General features: G+C 29.5%; 1 protein-coding gene across 1 annotated transcript in view; it reads right to left on the bottom strand.

The window, feature by feature from the left end:
• The window catches only part of Tbc1d22 (TBC1 domain family member 22), a 48,020-nt gene that overhangs the window by 19,037 nt on the left and 7,453 nt on the right, over positions 1 to 21,530 (bottom strand). The window contains exons 4-7 of the mRNA XM_035352564.2: positions 15,224 to 15,436; positions 7,335 to 7,541; positions 5,658 to 5,728; positions 1,556 to 1,684 (exon numbers count right to left, since the gene is read on the bottom strand). Coding sequence (XP_035208455.1) covers positions 1,556 to 1,684; positions 5,658 to 5,728; positions 7,335 to 7,541; positions 15,224 to 15,436 — 620 coding nt within the window. The remainder of the gene's footprint in view (positions 1 to 1,555; positions 1,685 to 5,657; positions 5,729 to 7,334; positions 7,542 to 15,223; positions 15,437 to 21,530) is intronic.

The following is a 21,530-nucleotide window of genomic DNA, read 5'->3' as shown; positions in this document are numbered from 1 at the left end:
TAAACTGCATTTCTAAGGTATTTTTCTTTATATTTTCTTAAATTTTATACATTTTACTTTTTTATATTATACAATAAATAGATATTATCAGCAATTCAACAGAAATTTATTTAAAAAAAGATTTTTTTTTGGTGATAACATCTGAAATTGGTTTTTCTGACAACTTAGTTTCTCATGATAAAAATCTACATAAAAAATATTTCCTAGAAAGAAAAATGCATTTTTCAATTCTCCAATATATATAGATTTAAAATATGCAAAAACAAAAAAGGGGGGCACTTTTTGTCTACAAATTGAGCAGTCAGAGAGTTAAAATGATTAATTTATATTCCTTAACCATAATTCTAAATTTAGGTTAAACTTAATTTTATACCTCAGCAAGTTTGCACACAGAACTTTAAAACGACTGCACTCCAGATTTATATTTTGATCAGAAAATCAGCATTCATAAATGAGTTTTTGCATTCATACATTCTTTGATACTATTCCTTGAAATGTTTGTATGGTCTTGACAGGCACCGTTAACCATAGAGTTATCTCTTATGAATCCCAACAGAAACATATATGTGAAAGCAAGAAAAGGGTGGCTGCTCACCATGTTAGACATTTTTATTTTATGTATTTGATTCAAAAATACATATGAATTTGTAGTGCAGATAGCTGCTTTAACCAAGATGTGGCTGTGTTTCAATATTTTCTGCTTAAAAAAAAAGTATCCCTTTAAAAGGACTATTTTAATGCATCAATGCACAATTGTATATATATAAAATGATCCAGTTCCTTTCTTGAGCTGTTGGCAAGTACAACATAAAATACTGAAAAACCTAATAAAAAAATGATAATATAATGAATGATAAATTTTAATTTAAGTAATCAGTTTTATTCAAGTTTTTAAATTCCACATTCTATCAGCATTTCTTAAATCTTCATATAATTTTTATACATTCCTTTAAAATATAATTTTTTTCATTTAATTACTTTATACAGGGAAAAGCACAATAGTCTCCCATTCTCAACCTAATTGTGCTTTTGTGTATACATCCAAAATTATAATATTTATATCATAAGGTAATTACAGAAACAAATTGTTAATTTTACACAGAACTTCAGCAGCTTTTTATTAAATAATCACCATAGACATATATCTCATATCAAAATATAACAAACATTTCCTTTATTGATTAAATCAGATATTTTCATGAATATGTAAAATTCTCTATATCATAAAAATTATAAGATTATTTATATTTAGCCTATTATTCAATCTATATAAAATTTTATAAGAGCAACTTTGTCAATAAAAATTAATAATCAATCAAATAGTCAATAAAAATAAATAAAAATTTAAGTAACAAATAAGTTTATGAAAACAGAGAAATTGTGCAACTTGCAGAAAATATAACTATTCAACATTACAAACTTAAATTTTTTACTAATTATGTATAATTTGAAAAAAAAAAAAAAAAAAAAAAAAAATGATAGAGCAATTTACATATTCAATTGAAAAATGGAACAATATTCCTGTTTATCATACAAATTTTAAAACAATTTTTACCTGACGGTAAGTCTCGTGATGGACATCTTCATTCCTAATATCATAATATCGACTAATAAAAGACTGGTATTCCTCTTTCCTTCGTTGTAAGAAAGATTTTCTTCTTTCCAGACATGTAGGCAAATAACCCTAAAATATATTCAGAGTGAATGAAAATTAATTTATCTGCTATTTGAAAAAGATGACACTGTTTAACATTTTAAAATATTCCATTTTTTTTTTTTCCATTGATTTTATAAATACACTAAAGTACTACGAAAAGCTAATTGGGAAGAAAAGAAAGACAAAACATGAAAAACGTAAAATTGTTAGTTCCTGAAATTTAATAAAAATGTCTTTCTTATAATATGCATATATCAATCTAATCTACAGAATAACCATACAAATGCAGAAACAATAAATATATGTGCAAATATTTATCAGAATAATATTTGATGACAAAATATCTCATGAACTATAGGCATGATTCTCAATTATTTTCACAAAAGTAACACTTTATAGAGAGACAAAAACAAACACTGAATATTGTGTAATATACAGCCATAATTTGTTCATAGCTCATTCTTCATGTTTTTATAGTACTAGGCAGTTGAATATTGAAATGGAAATGCTGAGTGTATATCATATGAAATGAAGCAATAAAAGATTAAGGAGCATATACATTTATTCAATAATTTTAGTTCATCTAAACATTCATATTAAATCTAAATGCAGATTACTGCCATAATTTGTTATATATATTACACCGATATACAGCCATAATTTGTTCATAGCTCATTCATTTTTTGCTGAGTGTATTTCATATGAAATGGAGAAATAAAAGATCAAGGAGCATATAAATTCATTCAATAATTTTAGTTCATCTAAACATTCTTATAAAACCCAAAACTATATACATTGATGTTATTTTAACTTGAAAAATTCTGTTTGGTAAAATATGAAAATCTATCAGTTCTAGGAATCATTAAATACGGTCACCAACTGTCAAATAGTCAAAGAAAAGTTCATTGACTGCTAAATGAATGGTTATGTTGTTCACTTTCATCTCTAGAATACACAGTTTAGCTTTCTAGTGATTCTAGCTTTTTGCCATTGTTCACAAACAGAAATAATTGCCAGACACCAAATGATTTAATAATCTTATCATTAAAATGGTAATATAATTATTTTCTTCCAGATGATTTAGTGAAGTAAGAGGCAACGCAGAATAGTCAGCAAATTATGTAGTTGTCATCAACTGGGAAGAGCTGCATTTTGACACACTATCAGTTATGTGCTATGTCCCTGAACTATATTATCCTCCTTCCCATTATTTCTTGCTTTATTAAAGTGCAAAAAGAATTTTTTATGTGCAATTTAACATTTTTATACCTAATATTCAGAAAAGTTGCTTTTTGCTAAAAGTACTGAAACATAAGGCAAGCTTTATAAGGAATGTTTTAATATTTTGTTTCTTCAAAATGGGTAAATGGCTTTATTTCATCTTAATCATGCATAACTCAAAATACCACACTGAGCTATTCCCAATTATAGTTTATTAAGAAATTTCTCATTACTATTTACTGTGATGCTACTATAAATTTACAAATTCAAGTTACTTTATTTGGTTATAACTTAATGTTTATATATATGTAATAATAAAAGCACAAGGAAAAGCCGGAGCAGTGTCGATACGTGCTTAGATCCATATTGAAGAAGAATTTTGATTGCATAAGTTTGCTAATAATGTTAACTTGGTAACATCTAAAGAACTTGGTAATTGAGGCAGTTTTAATTTCATTTTTATTTGCAATTGATATTTGTAGTCACAATCACTTGGCACTTTAGTCATGCCTTTCCACAGAAGATTTACATTTTCGATACTGTTGAGATTGAAAGCAAGCCAGCGAAATTATATCTTAGCACAGTAGAAGCAAAGCTGAAGTGTGTAGTTATGCAAGACGGAAGCACACGAAAACAAAAGTTTTGATTTGCAATTTGGTGATTGGTCAAGAGGCATCTGCCTTAAATTGTTTGGTATAGGCGTGTCATATATGCATCAACAGCGAACATTACCTCACGGCCGGGTGTGTCATATTTGAATCGCCATTTAATTCACTGTATAGCCGGACGTACCACATATATTTTAGATAGAACATTTATATGTATGTGTGATTATGGCAAAGCCTCGACGGCTATCTGCCTAAGGGGAGGGATGCCTTCGTATAGGACTTTCTAAGGGAAACTGGCTTGTATGCACGTTACACACAAGGCATGGGGAAAACCACAAAAACGCCTATGCAGCCAGCCCGTTCGCGGGATTCGAACCTCGGACCGAACTACCAGTATTCAGCGACTTTACCGCTCGGCCGCTGGTGGACCTAGATAGAACGTTTAATTAGTATTTTTTGTTGCCACTAGATGTAACTGTATGACTGTTATGGGGAAATATATCGAAAGTTAAGTATGTGTACCTTCATTCCTATGCAATGTTCTTTATTTTTGGTATTTTGTTTCGGAATGCGAGGGAGATTTGCGGGCGGGTGTTGAGCAATGTAATGTCTCTTTAACTGTGTCATTTGATATAAACAAATGCACGTGTTCTCGATGCTTTGAGGTACTTTTTATTTTTATTTTTGCAATATAGGTATCTGAATGTAGAAGAATATACACAAATGCTAATTCGTAGGTGTTGAGTAACGTGATGGCTCTTACTCCATCATTTCATATAAACAAATGAACATGTTCTCGATGCTTTGGAATACTTTTAAATTTAATTAATTAATTATATTTTTTTATCTCCGTATAGTGGAGTAGATGTTCTATTATTAGAGACTTTTTTATTACTGTTAGATTTTTCTGGCATTGAGACGAATATTTTGTACGGCTTAGCGAAAGTTTTTTTTTTTTTTTTTTAAATGTTCTATTTTTTTAATGGCAAAATGAAAGCGCTATCTGATCGTAGAAGATACACAAATGTTAAATTAGTCAAATTTGCTGATATTCTATTCCCGTGACATTTGCAACGTTGGACTTTGCATACACCCATGTTTCAAAGAATATCATACACTGTCCCTTTTTTGAAATATTGCTTCCTTTTCGTTGTTTTCACATTGAAATTTTATGAAAGACATTTTTAATATTTTTTAATTTTAATTATGTGTTGTGTTAAATAAAATCTGCGATTGTTTGGATATTTTTCCATATATGTTTAATTGTGGGATAAAGGAAAAATTATATTATTCTAGAATGAGTATTTTATAAAATTTTTAAGGAAAGTATAACAATAAAGGTTTAAAATTAATTCTGACAACTGCCTGAATATTCTTCTCATAATGTACAAAAAATTGGAGCAATTGGATGACACATTTAATTTATACGAATTTTTTTCCCAAAGTTAGGCTTAGCAACGTGAATTGCCCTTCCCCACAAGACAACGTATCCGGTTAATGCGCCGTCCCAAGAGAACACTTTGGTAACAGAGGTGCCCGTTGTGAACGGGTTAAGGATTATGTAAGATCACATGATTAATTTGAATGACACAGTTTAGATTTAAGCACTATTAGGACAGATAGATGAAGTTCCCAAATGAAATAGAAAATAAAAAGGTTATAGTGAATTAAATTTAGAAGTTTGCTTTCATTTTTTTTTATCTTACACACACACATGTATATATACAAAATTTGCTTTTATTCCATGAAATTTTCTTATCAGTCTCGTTCTGTTTTTCATATATTTGCTTGTAGATAAAGCTTTAAGAAAATAATTTAGACTTTTCAATTAGAATAAATACACATCAAATTTTAAATATTAGTTAATACTATAATATAATTTCCTAATATTAAAAAAAGGGTTCGTATAAATACCTAATTATTTTTAAAAACTAGGTGAAATCGGAACGGAGGGTAAAAAGGCACTATATATTTAGGGGGGCGGGATCTAAATCCTTGAAATTTTAGCCAACAGCCTTAAAAAGAGGAAGCGAGAGGTAAGTGCAGTAATATTTTACTTTTTTGGCCAACTTATTTTCTGTTTCAGCATAATTTCAAATAAATCATTTATATAAATGATTATATAAAATTGTTTCTAGACACTATTTCACATGGAAAAATTGAATACTTACAGCTAATAGTTTCCATGTAACTGGGCGAACTTTAACAGGAATGCCAGACCAGCTTAATTTTCGTAGCTCTTCTAAAATAGAGATTTAATGTTAATAAATAAGAAGTCAGAATTTTAAACTGATACGGAATGAAAATAATTAACTTTTTTATGCTACAATTAACTGCCAATGTTACATAAAATTATTTATTTCAACTGTCAAAGAGTTTTGACCCAAAACTAGAGATGATAATAAACTTTGATACACATTAATTTAAAAAAAAAAAAAAAAACTCACTGAGCATTCAGTTTGATAATTTCATTGCATTTGAATCTTTACCATAGACATTTTAATCCAAAATTTTATTACCTACTTGGAATATTACAGAGTAAAACCACATTAAAGTTACAATTAATGGCACACAAAAGTGAATTTATAATTTACATTTCATAATACTCTTCATTTTACAATAGTAATTTAACATTTATTCTCAATTTTTTAGAATAAAAGTATTTGAACATGTAATTAAATAAACTATCCTACAAAAAGGAGTTAACCAAATCCCACAGCAATGTATATTGACATATCAGGTTCCTATAATTAAGTATTTTTATTGAAAATAATAATTTATGAATATTTTAGCAGAATAACTGTTTAATTTGGGGGTTGGGATATAACCTCTGCAATTGCATTATTGCACAGCTTTATGTTTTGTTATGAATTTTGAGAATATATAAATAATTTTAGTGAACTTATATGTAAAATCGCAATATCTCTTGCAGAATCTAACATGAAATGCCTCAAGAGAGTGAAGCTTCGCCAGAAAAATAAGATTACAGGGACAAGTACATAATTAACACTAGATGGTTTAGGTAACTAATTCTTATCACCCAATTTGGAAAGAAATCTCCAAAATGTTTCTTTGCTCTAATCTTTGAATAACTGTTATTTGTCTGATTCCTATGTAACTACAACTGCATTTGGCCCTATATGAAAGTGGAACTAAGTGTGCCTTCCAGTGCTTTTAAAAAAATCAAAGGTACTGGATTTTTTAAAATATTTCTCTGTGGCAATGGTAAAATACATAATACCAGAGAGAGCATCAGTCTTAGTTGTTTGGTTCAAAGTTTGGAGTATTGAGACATTTTCGTGTCGCTTTGCATTTAACATCTTAGTAGTTTGAAATTAACCACTTCCTGTGCTCTATGATACCGAGAAGAGCTGTACAAATACATTTGTGAAAAGTTCCAGAACTGTAAAGGGTTTGAGAAAATAAATTCTATCAAGCTATCATCGGTTGTGTGTGTATTTAATCCATTATGAATCTGTAAACACATAAGAGTATATCATGACCATACCATACAGTAGCATCAGTGAAGTAACTTAAACTAAAGTGCAAATGAGGCTATGATTGTGGAAAACTTTGGCAACATGAAAGGAAACCTTGGAATGTGACTGGATATGAGTAAGGGATATTTCTAGAATTTTTTGTAAATATGCTATAGTACAAAGCATTATGGTACATTGTAATCTATTTGTCCTGTTTCTATATATTGTCAACACATATGATTTATTTTTTGGAGACATTACCTAGGTGAAACAGCCAATAACTATATCATACAAAATGATTGATTAAAACCTGATCCAATGTGCAACAAATTAGAATTTTAAAGTATCATTTATATAGCCCAAACTTACTTAAATCAGTGTTTTGACTGTTTAGTAGCTTTTCAAACATCAAGAGCCTTGCAGCTTCTCTTTCGGATGAACCAGCAGAACTCGAAAGTGAGATATTCTGAGAGTTAAAAAGGGATGGCTGTTTATTATGTGTCTGACGAACTCCTATTCCAGGACCATGAGGATGCCCACCACTGCTATGGGAATCAAGTTCTTGAAAGCAATCATCTGCAAAATTAAGTTAATAAAAATCAATATTTATATAAAGAAATTTTCTTTTACATTTCTCTTACTACAATAAATAAATAAATAAATAAATAAAATAAATTAATTAAAAAAAAACTTTGGATCATGATTTAACATTGCACATTTTTTTAAATGAACAAAAGTGAGTTGCCATTTCTTACACTTTCAATTAAGCCAATTTTTAAAGATTTTTTTTAAAACAACCAGCAGCATTCTACAAGCAATATAAGTAGATTTGTTTGAATAAATGTTCAAACAAATCTACTTGTACTATTCATACAGTATTACGAATCTCTCAGGATGAATTACAGTAATTTGTAACCATACAACAATTATTTTTCTATGCGTAACTTTACATGCAAAGCTGGTGTGCTATTTTAAATTACATGTATGTATATACTTAAGTGACTTAGTCAAATTCAAATTAAGTATGTATAAAAGTTTGTAAAATTTAAATTAAGTACGTATATACTTAACACATAAAATTTTTTAGAACAGCAAAAGTCATGCTTACATATTATGGTAACTCACCTTAATAAAACTTGCCAAGTATTCAGAATGTGCCAAATGCTGGCAATTATGCACATTAAAAATTCTTCAGTCATTCTACTAAGAGCAATCCTTCAATCAAACATTCCCATTTCTGCATGTGTTCTTTTTGTTGCACTCCAAGTTGCAATGATTTTTATATACAAATACTGATATTTTTTTTTCTTAAACTCAATTTTAAAATATGTACTTGTGGATTTTTTCAGTAAATAATGAAAGTGTGGTAAAATTACAGTATTCCACTGCAAAACCATGAAAGAGACTGAAGATGAGATGTGTTGGTAGATAACCACAAAGCAAAATGCTGAAGTTATGCATGAAAGAATTTGTGCAATTCTCCAATGTTTTTTAAAGCAAAAATAGATCATTGTAATATGGAGAGACATCGGGGAAAAAAAAATTACACGAACATTTTATTTTTTTAATGTATCATATAATCCTCATTTAATAATTAAAATCTGGTTATTTTTACATGATAGAAACATTACTGAAGAATATCTGCAAAAAATATTTCTGTTAAAAAAGACATATCTATGGAAGACGAGAGGATTAGTTCCAAATTCAAAAAATCAGAAAAATAATTAGAAAAGAAACACCAAATTATTCATTTTAAGCTCATAACTTTACTTAATAAAATAAAAGTACAATAATATACAATGAAAGCATATTAAAGTAAATTTGCATTTGAAATGAAAGAAATTCACAAGGAAGAAACTGTTTACACATACCAAGAATTTATACACTATCAGTTTCTAATAATATGTACTATGTGCATTTGTACATGGTTTTTATACCACTGCTATCACTAGGAATGTTGTAAACATCGTCTTCTTCTTTTGTTAATGAAATTCTTTCTGTGATCTTGAGCAAAACTGGCATGAGTCTCCTCTGATGTTGATGTTTTACCGGGTTCACAAACAAATTCAGTAATTAATTGTTATGTTTGCATTCTAGTTAAGCCACTACATAATTCTGTATAAAAGATTTTCAATAGCTTCAGTTTATGATGAAACTTTCAGCTAGTTCCTCATTATGGTCACATTTAACAAAACAATTACCTAATTTTTTGGCCTGTTCCAGACCTTCTTTTATTAAATTTACATTTTGAGCTGCATTATTTGTTCATTATCACTGTGTACTGTGGGATTAGAAGGACAATCTCTAATATTTCATTTTTGCTTAAGGCATTGTCAAACAGGAATTCACTAATATCTTTAAAAAATAGATTATCAAGTCCTTCTCCATCAACTGTGTGTGCCATTGCAAGAATTTAAGATTAAAAAAAAAAAAAAAAAAAAATAGAAATTTTTTGCCTTCTTGTGTTAAATGAAAAATGGCATGTGTAAAAACAGAATTAAGTACTTATTTTGAATTTATGTTAATTCTGTGTAAAAACAGAATTAGATATACTTTCTGATTATCCACACCTACTTTGGCCTCTAATGTTTTCTGAAGCGAAAGCAGATCACTGTTTACATGGAAAGAACAAGAGTGTATAGGGTTCGTACACATTTCCTTATATGAAAATTAAGGACTTTTAAGGACCATCAAAGAAAAAATTAAGGACCTATCAGCAAACAAAAAAATGAATAGAATAAAGCAATTATCCATACAACCGACTTCATGCTTGTAATTTCACTTTAAAAAACTAACAGAAGTGTGTATTATGCACTATTATTAAATTCAATTTAATACTTACCATAAAACAATTTTGAAAATTAAACTAACTCCCTACAAGTTATGAAGTAGATAACATTAAATTAGAAACATAATTTCTTGAAAAACATGTATAAGTGTATTTTACATTAATAACAGTCACTATTTTAGAGATTTACATGATTATTATTTAACTTATTTGATATTTATTTAAACACAGTCAACTACTATTATAATCACAACGTAAGAATATTTTTCAGATTAAAATAACTGATTTGTAAACATACAATTTATTTCCTTGGTTTTTTGAAAGATACTAGAATAATAAACTGTACAATAAAAGATACAAAACATTTGTGCTTTTTTTAAATCTGAAATCTTCCTTTTCTTTAACTATTCTTTTAAGTTCATTTGCTTTGATAAACAAATCAATGTTCCTGCTGGTCTCAGCTTCATCTAATAAAGCATCTACTTCTTCATTAATATCTTTAATGTCCCTTTGAAGAAATTTTTTCTTCTGCTTCATATAATCAATTTCTTCCTCAATAATATTTCTTTTCCTCTTTGAATTTTCAGATTTAGTTAAAGATTTTTGTTCTTCTAAATACTGAACTTTCAAATAACGAATTCCACTTCTTGCAGAAGCTGCTGCTGATCTCATTTCTTTATTAATTTCGATATTAAGAACACCTCCAGAAAATTTTATGTAATTAAATACTGTGCGTTGAAAAATGTATGATGAGTCACTTAAATTTTCAATTTCAATTGCTTTATTTACAGAGAAGCCCCTTTCCACAAAGGCCTGTTCATGTGATAAGATAAGAATACTTGTCACAGTGAATACTTGAATAGTGAAAATATACATTTTTTACTATATATATATATATATATATATATATAATTTATTTCCTAAACAATATTGATTAATTGATTATATTATCTCCTAAGTTTAATTAAAGTAGAATTATTTTAAAAGAATGAATCCATACTGGTAAGTTATATTTTGAAAGATGTATATATATACAGTACAAAGTCCGAGATCCGGACATCTAATATCTGGAATGATCTAAAATCCGGACTTCAAAGCCACCACCAACCAATTGTGCATTAGATTTTTTTCCTCATCATAAAAAAACATGTCGGAAATCCCGATTCTTAATCTCAGTTTGGCGCTAAATAAAATATCTCATTATTGAAGAAATAATTATTTTAGCATAAATTTGTGTGATTAGTAACTTGACTCCATAGCTGCGTATCTGCTTGGCATAATCTCAAACCGAAACATTTGTTAATTTTACAGCAACTAATATTTTATATCCTTGATGCCGAAATCGCGAATCATTATTTATTGTATTTTGCTTTCATCACCGCATGTTTATAAACGGATGACAACTTGAGTGATGAATCATGCAGCGACGCCAAATAACAGAGTATTATCCGATTACAGATTTAAGTTTAATGCGCTAAAATGTTGACAAGGGGAGATTTAGCAGAAATTTCTTTCCTTATGCTAAAAATAGATTTTGTTAATGATACTCATAGGACAAACGGTTATATTTAGTTCTATTTGAATTAAGAATAACTGATTTGTTATTCACATAAAGCCAGAACCAGCGCCAGAGCTCGCATGGCCGCAACAGGCAGCAGAATTTAGCGAAGTTAAACAGAAGTTTTTCATTGCGATGACAATGCCCAATCATCAATCAATTAACGGAGGGCAAAATCTGTAGTATGGTTCTAAATCCAGAAAATACAGCTACCGATAGTGAAGAAAGTAACAAGAGAGGTTACTGAACGAGAAAAAAATTTTGATTGATAAGTTATTCGGAATTCTCGACACAGCAATTACAGGACTTGAACAATGGAACTTAATAACTGAACAAGAAATTATATGTCTGTAGTATTAGTCTAAAGTATTAGCAGAGAAAACAAATCAAACAACTCACATTGAAAGAAATGTTTAATAAAGTAAACATATAAATATTAAGCTCTTTTCTTTTGTAAATTTTGATACCCTTTAAATCATAAATGCTTCATTATTTCATAAATCACAATTTCATATTTTCAATTTTATAATTTCTACGTGCCATCTTAGTAGATTTAAAATGATCTAATATCCGAAAAAATCTCAAATCTGAGATCACCGAAGTCCCGACGAGTCCAGACCTCGGACTTTGTACTGTATAAATATATATATATATATAATACTGAATGTATATTTTCAGTTAAACTTCTACCCAATAACTTTAGTAATTCATGAAAGTTAATTTTGCATCTAGTTAATTCAGGAAAATTAGTTTCAATTAGTTGTTTTCAGCTTTAAAAATATTAAAAAATTTTTAATTAGTTATTTTCAACTAATTGTATCACCATTAGCAAAAATTATGCATTACTATCAACAACATAGGTTTAAACCAAATACTTAATTGTCTATTGAAGCTTCAAAACGTATTTCCGAACTTCACTTTTTCTCGGCTAGCATTAAAGAATTTGCCCTTGGCGACCTAAAATCGAAATGGAGCCAACAGATTTCCCACGAAATCGATAACAGACCCTCTGCAGAAATAAACTCATAATCCCGATATCCCATACATATAGTATGTGCAAAAGAGAATAAACTCCGTAGAAGGTGATAAAAAATTAATTTATGGCTTAATTGAAACAAACACAGAAATTAAGCTAAGCAAAACCGTGTAAAAACAAATTGAAATGATAAAACGAAACTTAATTTTCATGTGAATTTTCAGCGCTGACTCTCCCACTCTAGAAATTTCAATTTGTTTCAAAGACCACATTTAAGGATTGCCATCCATCAATATCCAGTCAAGCTAACTTGATTGTTTGTAGTCAGTTTGATGAAGCCACAGTTTATTGAAAATGCACTTTCCAGGCATCTCGTTCCTATTGGCGTCGGAAGGGTTGTGGCCTTCCAGGTTGGAATTGTTCTAATTTTGGCAAATATTTTCAGAATCTCCCCCCCTTTTTTTTTTTTGAGCACCTTCATCATCACTTTCGCCTCTTAAAGAACTTACGGCTTCACGCTTTCGTCACAGTCTGCCTAAATTTATGGATAACACCTGTTTCGAAAGATTGGGTGAATAGCCAATCAGACACCGATACTTTCGTTCGGGTAGCTAATTGTTTTTTTTTAATCGTTTGCAACGCAAATCCGCCAACAGATTGGTTAAGAGCCGTGTAATTTAAATTCCATATTCATGAGAAATCGTAATTCACACTTAGAATGGCAATCATTAGAAATGATAAGAAATGTCAAATGAGCAAAATTAAGGACCATTTATTCATTTTGGCCAAAATTAAGGACTTTTAAGGACCAAAAATCATTTTTGAAAAAATTAAGGACTTTTAAGGACCGTACGAACCCTGGTGTAATAAAGGAGGATTTGTAGAAAACAGTTAAGTATTTTATAACTGATTCTTTTTCTGTTTCAAAATTTGACTGATTGCTCTTTTATGGAATTCTTAATGTAACTCCATTTTGGAAATGGCTGTTGTCTTTTGAGAATTAGCTCGGTGAAAAAATTAGTCACCAACAAGTTTATGACAGTGTGAGTGCAGATAAAGAGAAAGCACAAATATTTGTATTTTAAATTACAAAAATGTCTTTTCTTTCAATATTAAAAAATGTCATGAAAATCACCAACTCTCACCTGATAAGTAACTTGGACCATTTTCAAATTTTCAACTCAGAAGAAAAGAAAGAAAATTCAAGATAAATTAATATTTAGAATTAATTTGAGCAATATAAAGATGGCTATAAATATATTTGTACAGTTTAAAATATTAAAAAAAAAATCAACTAAAAATCTCTTAGATATAAATTTAGCAAATAAATAAAAATAATTTATCTTCCACTTCATGTGAAGTACATTATCTTGAGATTATTTTACTCACAATTAGTTTGTAAATCTGTTTAAAAAGGAGGAGTACATATTCAAAGTAGTCAAACTTAGCTTGACTGGTTTAGCTGTGGCACTGAATATGTACTGCTTCTTTTAGACAGATTTACATACTAATTATGGGTAAAATAATCTCAAGGTAACGGACTTGACATGAAGCAGAAGATGAATTACTTTTATTGGTTTGCTAAAGAAAAAACTGTAATTAACTTTTATCATGAAAATAACACACTAATAGTTTGCATTGAATATAATTTAACTTCATCATTTAAAAAAATAAAGTTACAAAACAAAGAGGTTGAATAACATGGAACTTGAAAAGGACAGGTATTTTAGCCTATGATCACATTTTTTAAGATTTATATCTAAAGAATTCCAATTGTTTTTTTATACTTTAAATTGTAGAAATATATTTATAGTCATCTTTGTGCAATGCATTGCTCAGATTAACCCTCTGAATGCTCAATTTGTGGACCGAAATTGCTTCCAAAATTGTGTAATCCCCCCCTGAATATTTTAAATCTATATATATTGGAGAATTGAAAAATACACTTTTTTTCCCTAGAAAATATTTTTTATATAGATTTTTATCATATGCCAGAAAAACCAATTGTTAAGTTGCCAGAAAAAAACAATTTCAGATGTTATAACAAAAAAAGAAAAAAAAAAAAAAAAAAAAAAATTGAATAAATTTGAATTGAATTACAGTTAATTTCTATTTACTGCATAATATAAAAAAGTAAAATGTATAAAATTTAAGAAAATATAAAGTGCTGAGGGAAAAATTCCTTCAAAATGCAGTTTAGTATGATAGAGTTCAAAACAGGGTTCAAGGCAAAGTCCAACTTCACAGTTTTTGCACCAGATTCTATAAATCTAATTAATAATTCAATAATTTAATTAAATAATTAAGATAATCATTGAGCATTTTCTAGCAGGCATTTCTGTAAGAAAAAAGCTGCAAAAATTGAAGTTTGAGCACTAATGCCCCGTGCCTTCAAATGCCGCAATTTAGTGGACAACTAACGATATCTGTTGGCCAAAACGTAAACTAAACGCCTAATACTATATATAATTTATTCCAATGGTTAAATGAGGAAAAAACGAGATGCACTCCTCAATAAAGGAAGAAAAACATATGCCTGCGGAAATCGCAAGATAAGCACATTTTGCTACATTTGAGTCACCCGTAGAAATCGTGGGATGATCAGCCAGAGGGTTAAACTTCAAACATTAATTTATCTCAAATTTTCTTTCTTTTCTTCTGGGACAGCAGATTAAGTAAAATGTGAAAAAGGGCCACTTTCACCTTTTCATTTGTAAAAAATCACGAAACTGTGCCAAAGTGGTCACATTAATTCATAAGTACAGCAAAAGCTGCATGAACAGAATACAAAAACTACTCTAAGGGTAAACTTGTTTAAGTTAAAATGTACAAAAAGTTAAACACTTACAAAATAATAAATATGACATCATTATATGAATACTAAAAATGGAAAATTTTAACTAAAGAATTTTATAAGGATTAAAAAAAATAAGCACCTTTTTTTGACACTGTTCTCTGCACTGCAGGTGTTTTAGTATCAAGAATACTGCTTTCAGAACTGCCATCATGGCTATCAGACAAAGCATTTTTAGAAGTAATATCATTACAAATGGTATCTTCATTGTTTGTTAAAGTTAAAGTACCTCTGCTATGATTACTTAAGACTTTCATTGCTGTGGATTCAGCGACTTTAGGATGAATGGACACATCTATAAGACAAAAAAATAAGTATAAAAATAAAATCAAAAATAAATATTAAATTTAACATATTTATTATTAATTTTAATTTAATTATTTAATTATATTTATTGAATATAAGAATATATAACTTAATTATAAATAATTATTAATTTTTAATGTTATTTATAATAATACATTACAAATAATTGTTAATAGAAATAACAGTCCTGAATGGGCTATTAGTCTTGAAATGGCATTTTACATTGGATCACTAATGAAGAATCTGCATGAATGTATGCATGTTTCTCACATTCTGAAAAAAACAATGACCCTAAAACCATCAAATTTTGAATAACGTAGTCCTCCACTCAAACCTGGAAGACCGAATTTTTTTAATTTGAAAAGTCTTTAGTGCATTTTACTTTGTAATATACAACAAAGTAATTCAAATATGAGCTGGACTCCTATCCTGATTCTTAATCAAACCCTGTATTGCAAATGAAAGGGTTGTCCTTCAACATACTTCCCTCCAAAATTGATAGATTTTTATCAATTAGAAAATGTGAATAGTCTTTAGTGCATTTTACTTTGTAATATACAACAAAGTAATTCAAATGTAAGCTGGACTCCCTCATTCTTTAATCAAAATCTGTATTGCAAATGAAAGGGTTTTTCCTTCAACATACTTCCCTCCAAAATTGATAGATTTTTTATTAATGTTCTGGATGCATTATCCTGACCTTTCCATAGAAGTTTTTCAGTTGGTTGTGAATCTAACCCTGAACACTGATGGTGACATATTGTTTCCAACAAACTACATGCCTTCTAACCAGGATTTAAGCCTGGGACTCTGAGCTGAAGTACAGAACCCATGTTTCAATGACGGTGACAAGTTCAAAATGCATTTCCTTCATGTTCAACCCCCCACAAGAAAGAACTGGCTGTTTGCATGTGCATCACTTTTTCCTTGTATGTCAACATGCATGGGGTTCACAAGGCATAAATCTTGCCATACTGAAAATGTTATTTTCACAAAAGTTTTTAGATTACCAACAATACTTGAAAATATTGACACAAGTTCTTTCATACCGATATTTTTCTATTTTCTTGAAAAAACACATTCAAACAATTAGTGTTTGCTGGGGTTCAGATGTTCTCCATGCATTCTCATCCTTCAACAAAGCACTTACACCAATGAAATGTATGAGTCCTAGTAAAACACTCTTCACCATAGTACGCTCTGAATCTCTGCTAAATTTCAGATGATTAGATGTTGCCTAAAATGAGAAATTTGATCACAGTGTATTGTTCCATGCTCTCAGACAGTTGATATTCACTTGTCACTCTTGTGACTGCAAGACGCAATTATGTAAATTCTAATCTGCATGGGAGGTAAGGTGGAAAAAGTGGCTGTACTCGCTCAAAGACATACAGCGCTGCAATGGGTAACAGTCCTGGTCATATTTGGATCCCCTTGTAATTACATGCACTTCACTTTGCCATTAAAATCATAAAATTATTTAATTCTCAAGTAACTCAGAACAGAAACAGTTTGAATTAAAAGCAACATTCAACTTTTAAAGAAGATATTTTAATATGATAAATGTAAATATTGAAACTTAACTTCTTTTCACCATATTGAAAGCGGCCACTCATAGAAAACTTCAAAACTTCATTTGTACTATACATCAGTGGTCTGGAACTCGCAGCCTGAAGCTGCATGCGGCTCCCCAAATACATTTAAATTATGTCGCAAATACAGTGCTTATAATTTTAGAGAGCATAAAGAAAAGGACTGTGTTTATATGTGTGAATGCTATTCAAAGAAAAACGAATTGGATTAAGCTTGGGTTTTGTCACTTTATGCTTGTACGAAAGGCTACATGACTGGAATAAAGTAGGAAAATTTCCCCATTGGTCAAGTCAGTATATTTAGTTTGCCAGCCAACAGCTGATGGCGCTTCAATATTCTGTAATTTCCAGTTAAGATTAAAAGTTAGTTACTTAATGGTAACTTCAACATATTTTAACAATCAGAAAGAAATGTCAGTCTAATATTTAATTGTCAATATCTTTGAATTACAAAGTATAACAAACAAAAATTTCTTGCAGTCACCAACCTTTAGATTTCAGATAGAGAATAGCTATATAAATTTGAATTTTTTTCTTTTGTGTTATTATTGTTGTTGTTTATGTGTGTTTTGATAAATATTCAATAAATAAAATTTTAAATTTTGTATATTTTTTAATGCTCTAAAATTTTGTTAAAAAAAATCTAGCTTGTCAGTTGCCTTCAGATCGAGCATTTGGCCTGTGCGCAATTTGTGTTTGAAACTTCTGCTGTACATATTATCATGTTTTGAGTTTCTTTGTTCTCATATGACAAACATTTTAGAAGACACTTTTTTTACATTTGTTTAAAAAAAATAATATCTCAACAATTAAAAAGTCCTGTCTAAGCTTTTAAACATACAACATTAAATTTCAATTCTTGATAACATGCCTTACCAAGTGGTTTACTATAGAACAAAGTCCGAGATCCGAACTCGTCTGGACTTTAGATCATCAGTTTAATCCAGTAAGATGACATGCAGAAATTACAAAATTAAAAATCAGAAATAGTTGTTTATGAAATAATGAAGCATTTGTGACCTTTTAAGGGAATCAAAATTTACAAAAAAAGTTTAATATTAATTTGATTGCTTTATTAAACATTTTGTTAACCGTAACTTTTTTTTGTGTGTGCTAATACTTTCTCTATAATGTTATAGATATAATTTCTTGTTCAATTCTCCTGTAATTACCATGTCAAGAATTCCCACTAAATTGTCAATCGAAACTTTTTTGTTCTAAGTAACCTCTCTATCGCTTTCTTCTCTACGAATACTGCTGTATCATAAATGTCCGATGTTTACCTTAAGAGTTTTTTTCTCCTGATGTGTGCACAGTTCACACTTATCTATGCGGTGATAACGTCATCTCTCTCTTTCTTATGTATGTGTACACTGTGCCCCCCCCCTTCGAAAAAAGAGATGGAGACAGTTCTATATCTCCCATTCTACTGGGCCGATTCACAAAATTAAACTTCCGTTTTCCATGTCTCAAAAGCGTGATTTAAGATATGTATTCGATTTATACATAGCATTGCTCTAATATAGGTATTTTGACCCAAATCAGACTTTTTCTGAAATGACATCCCAATTTTTTTCCACATTTCGATTCTACCACTGAAATTAGGCCAAAATGCCAAGTTTTGTAAAAATCGCACGAGGAGTTTTTAAAAAAATTAGCTCCTCAGTGTTAATTGAGTTTAGTATACATTTATTAATCTCTCTTTTTTTTTATTGAACTTATTTGATTCTTCCTTTAACATTTCGAAATAGGTTCATTCCAAATAAAATTCACTCATACTTTATAATTTATTTTTTTAAATTTGTATTTTTAAATAATTTTTATAAATTTTCCGAAAAAAAAATTTTTTAATTATAATCTATAAAATTTTTACCATCATCTTCAACCATTTTTACCATCATCTACAATCAAGTAGATGCATTTCTAAGCACACCTGCAAAAAATTAAAATTTTTTATTTAAAATTTCTGAAGATATACGTGAATTTATATATTGGCACGTTTTGAAATTTGGCGTATTTGTTGAAAGCGATAATAATATTAAATGTGGTTTAGGCACTTTGTTAAAATTATTTCAAAAGAGAACAATGTGATTTTTTTTTTCCGCTCATGCACAATGCAAAGAGGTAGAAACGATGTGACTTTTTTTCTAGTCCTTCACAATGGAAGAGAAGGGAAAATGGGATGTAATATATTAAGAAGTTTGGCAAGTGAATTATTCTTGGAGCAAACGAAAAAATATACGGCAAGATAAATTTGTGAATTTCTCCGTAAATTTCGCACCAAATTTTACAGAATTTAATATAATAAAAAAGTATGAATAGAAAGAAAATGTACATTTATTAATTAGAGATAATTTTTAATACAGTTTTTTATATTATTTTGTTTTAAAATATAAAATAGCAATTAAACCCTTCCGGTTTCAAATGTGAATAAGTTGCAGAATTATTTTTTCAGTGGAAATCTTTTGGCTATTGCTTTTAGCACTGATTGAAAACCGTCTTCGCCATTAACAGCTTGAGCTTAGCGCCATATAAATTCGATAAGGTATGAGTCAAGATGATGACGGGCTGTTCCTCTCTGTTTTTTGTTGCGCCATTTGGCTGAGCCCCACATGCGCTCTACATGTTGTGTGTGAACGCCCGTGTTGGGATCCACAAAGTTATATTTGTGATTAACAGTTCCATGCAGAAATCCAGCATTTTCGAACTCACTTGTATTGTATCCTTTCCAGCAATCCGAATAAATGATGCTTCCTTCCTTTATATTTTCGCAAATTTTTTCCATGAGGGTAACGGCGCTTCTGTTAGGTACAGTAACCAAAAAAGTCTCTTTCTTTTCTCGGCAAATTTCGCCGAAAACCCATTGCTGTGGTAGTACACGCCCAGTGTTATTTTTTCTTTTTACAAATAAACTTTCGTCTAAACACGTAGGGTTGCCGTAAGTAGGGTCGCCAAATTTGGCGATTTATGCGAATTTTGGCCTGGTTGCGTTAATACGTAAGTACCGCTGATTGTAGTGCTGCCGTTGCCTGTGGAGTTCAGGAGCAAAGTGACAGTTATTGCACTGTGCAGCTGTGTATCTAGTGTCACGAAAGCATCTGATCAATCGAGGAAGAGAAAGCTGATTGGTTGGATTAAAAGTGAACTTTAAGGAAAAGAATATCTGTTCACACAAATTTTAGATGAATGCTGAATTATAAAATAAAGGAAAATTAAAATCAAATTAAAAACAGAAAAGTTACATAAAATGGAAAACAAAATAACTATTTCAGTGAAGCAAGGCAGCAGAGTTTATAACGAGGAATAGTCCTAGCTAAATCAAATGACAGTCTTGGGTGGTCAGCTTCCCAAGCAGTAAGTGCTCAAATTACAGCTTGATTTTGGAGACCAAAATATTTTTCATTGCTTAACATCACATTATAGCATTTTATATTAATTTTCATTAAATTGGTTGTAGGTATTTTCCTATTATTTATAGCATTTATATTGTAACCAACCATGGCAAAAGTTGAAATTGCAATTTTCTCAATATTTTTGTAAAACTTCTTAGAGATTTTGGCCATGTACTTTATTAAATATGGATGTCATATTAAATAACTGGCAGTAAAGAGTTTACTCAAAAGCATTTCAAAACTTATATTTAAAAGAAGTGCAATATCTGAAAGTAGTTTGTCATGCATCTTCTTCAACAACAGATAATCTGAAATTTCCAGAACATTTTGAAAGATCAAGAACTCTCCAAACAACCTAGTATTTCTTCTTTTCTTTAACTATATTTACTACAGTATTAACCAACAAATGTGCACTTCTTTTTCATATACTAAAAGCAAGAAGTATTAAAAGTTCCTTATTTTCTTAAAATTATAAATAATGCATAATTGATTTTTAACAATAAAGTTAACGATAAAGAAAAGATCTAATCCAGAAAATTATTAGAAACATGTCTCACAATGATGAAAATTTCCATTAAAAAACCTTACAAAATATTACTAATAGGCCTGGGAGGATACCTTTCTGTTAATGGGGCACAATTTTGCATAAACATTCGCAACAAAATCTGACCAGATGGCAACTTTAATGATACATAATGCTTAATGAAAAAAATGATTGTTTTATTAAATTTAGAATAAATGTAAATTAGATTTTATAACATCAGTTTTAAATTATACAGAAGGTATAAAACTGTCGATTTAACTTTGCTGAAAATATATCTCGTTTTTCATGGAATCACCACAATATGAATTGAATAAGGCATCTGTGGCCATCATCATCTAGATGATGATGAACTGAAGTTTATTTTGCCACTTTCCACATAAAATCCTGTATTTCAATCAATAGAATTATGTATTTGTTAATTTGCAAATATTTATATGTAGTAGTTGCCAGTTCATCTGCTTAAGCAACTGAAAACCTTGGAAAGAAAATTCCTGGATACTTCATTCTTCCAGCTTATTCACAATAACATCATTGCACGACTATTCATGATGCAAT

The sequence above is a fragment of the Stegodyphus dumicola genome, chromosome 3 (genome assembly GCF_044657685.1).
Source record: "Stegodyphus dumicola isolate Sdum_Otavi_A_Nest chromosome 3, ASM4465768v1".
Lineage (NCBI taxonomy): Eukaryota > Metazoa > Arthropoda > Arachnida > Araneae > Eresidae > Stegodyphus > Stegodyphus dumicola.
Note: the sequence above shows the minus strand (reverse complement) of the source record. Positions and strands in the feature narration are given on the sequence as shown.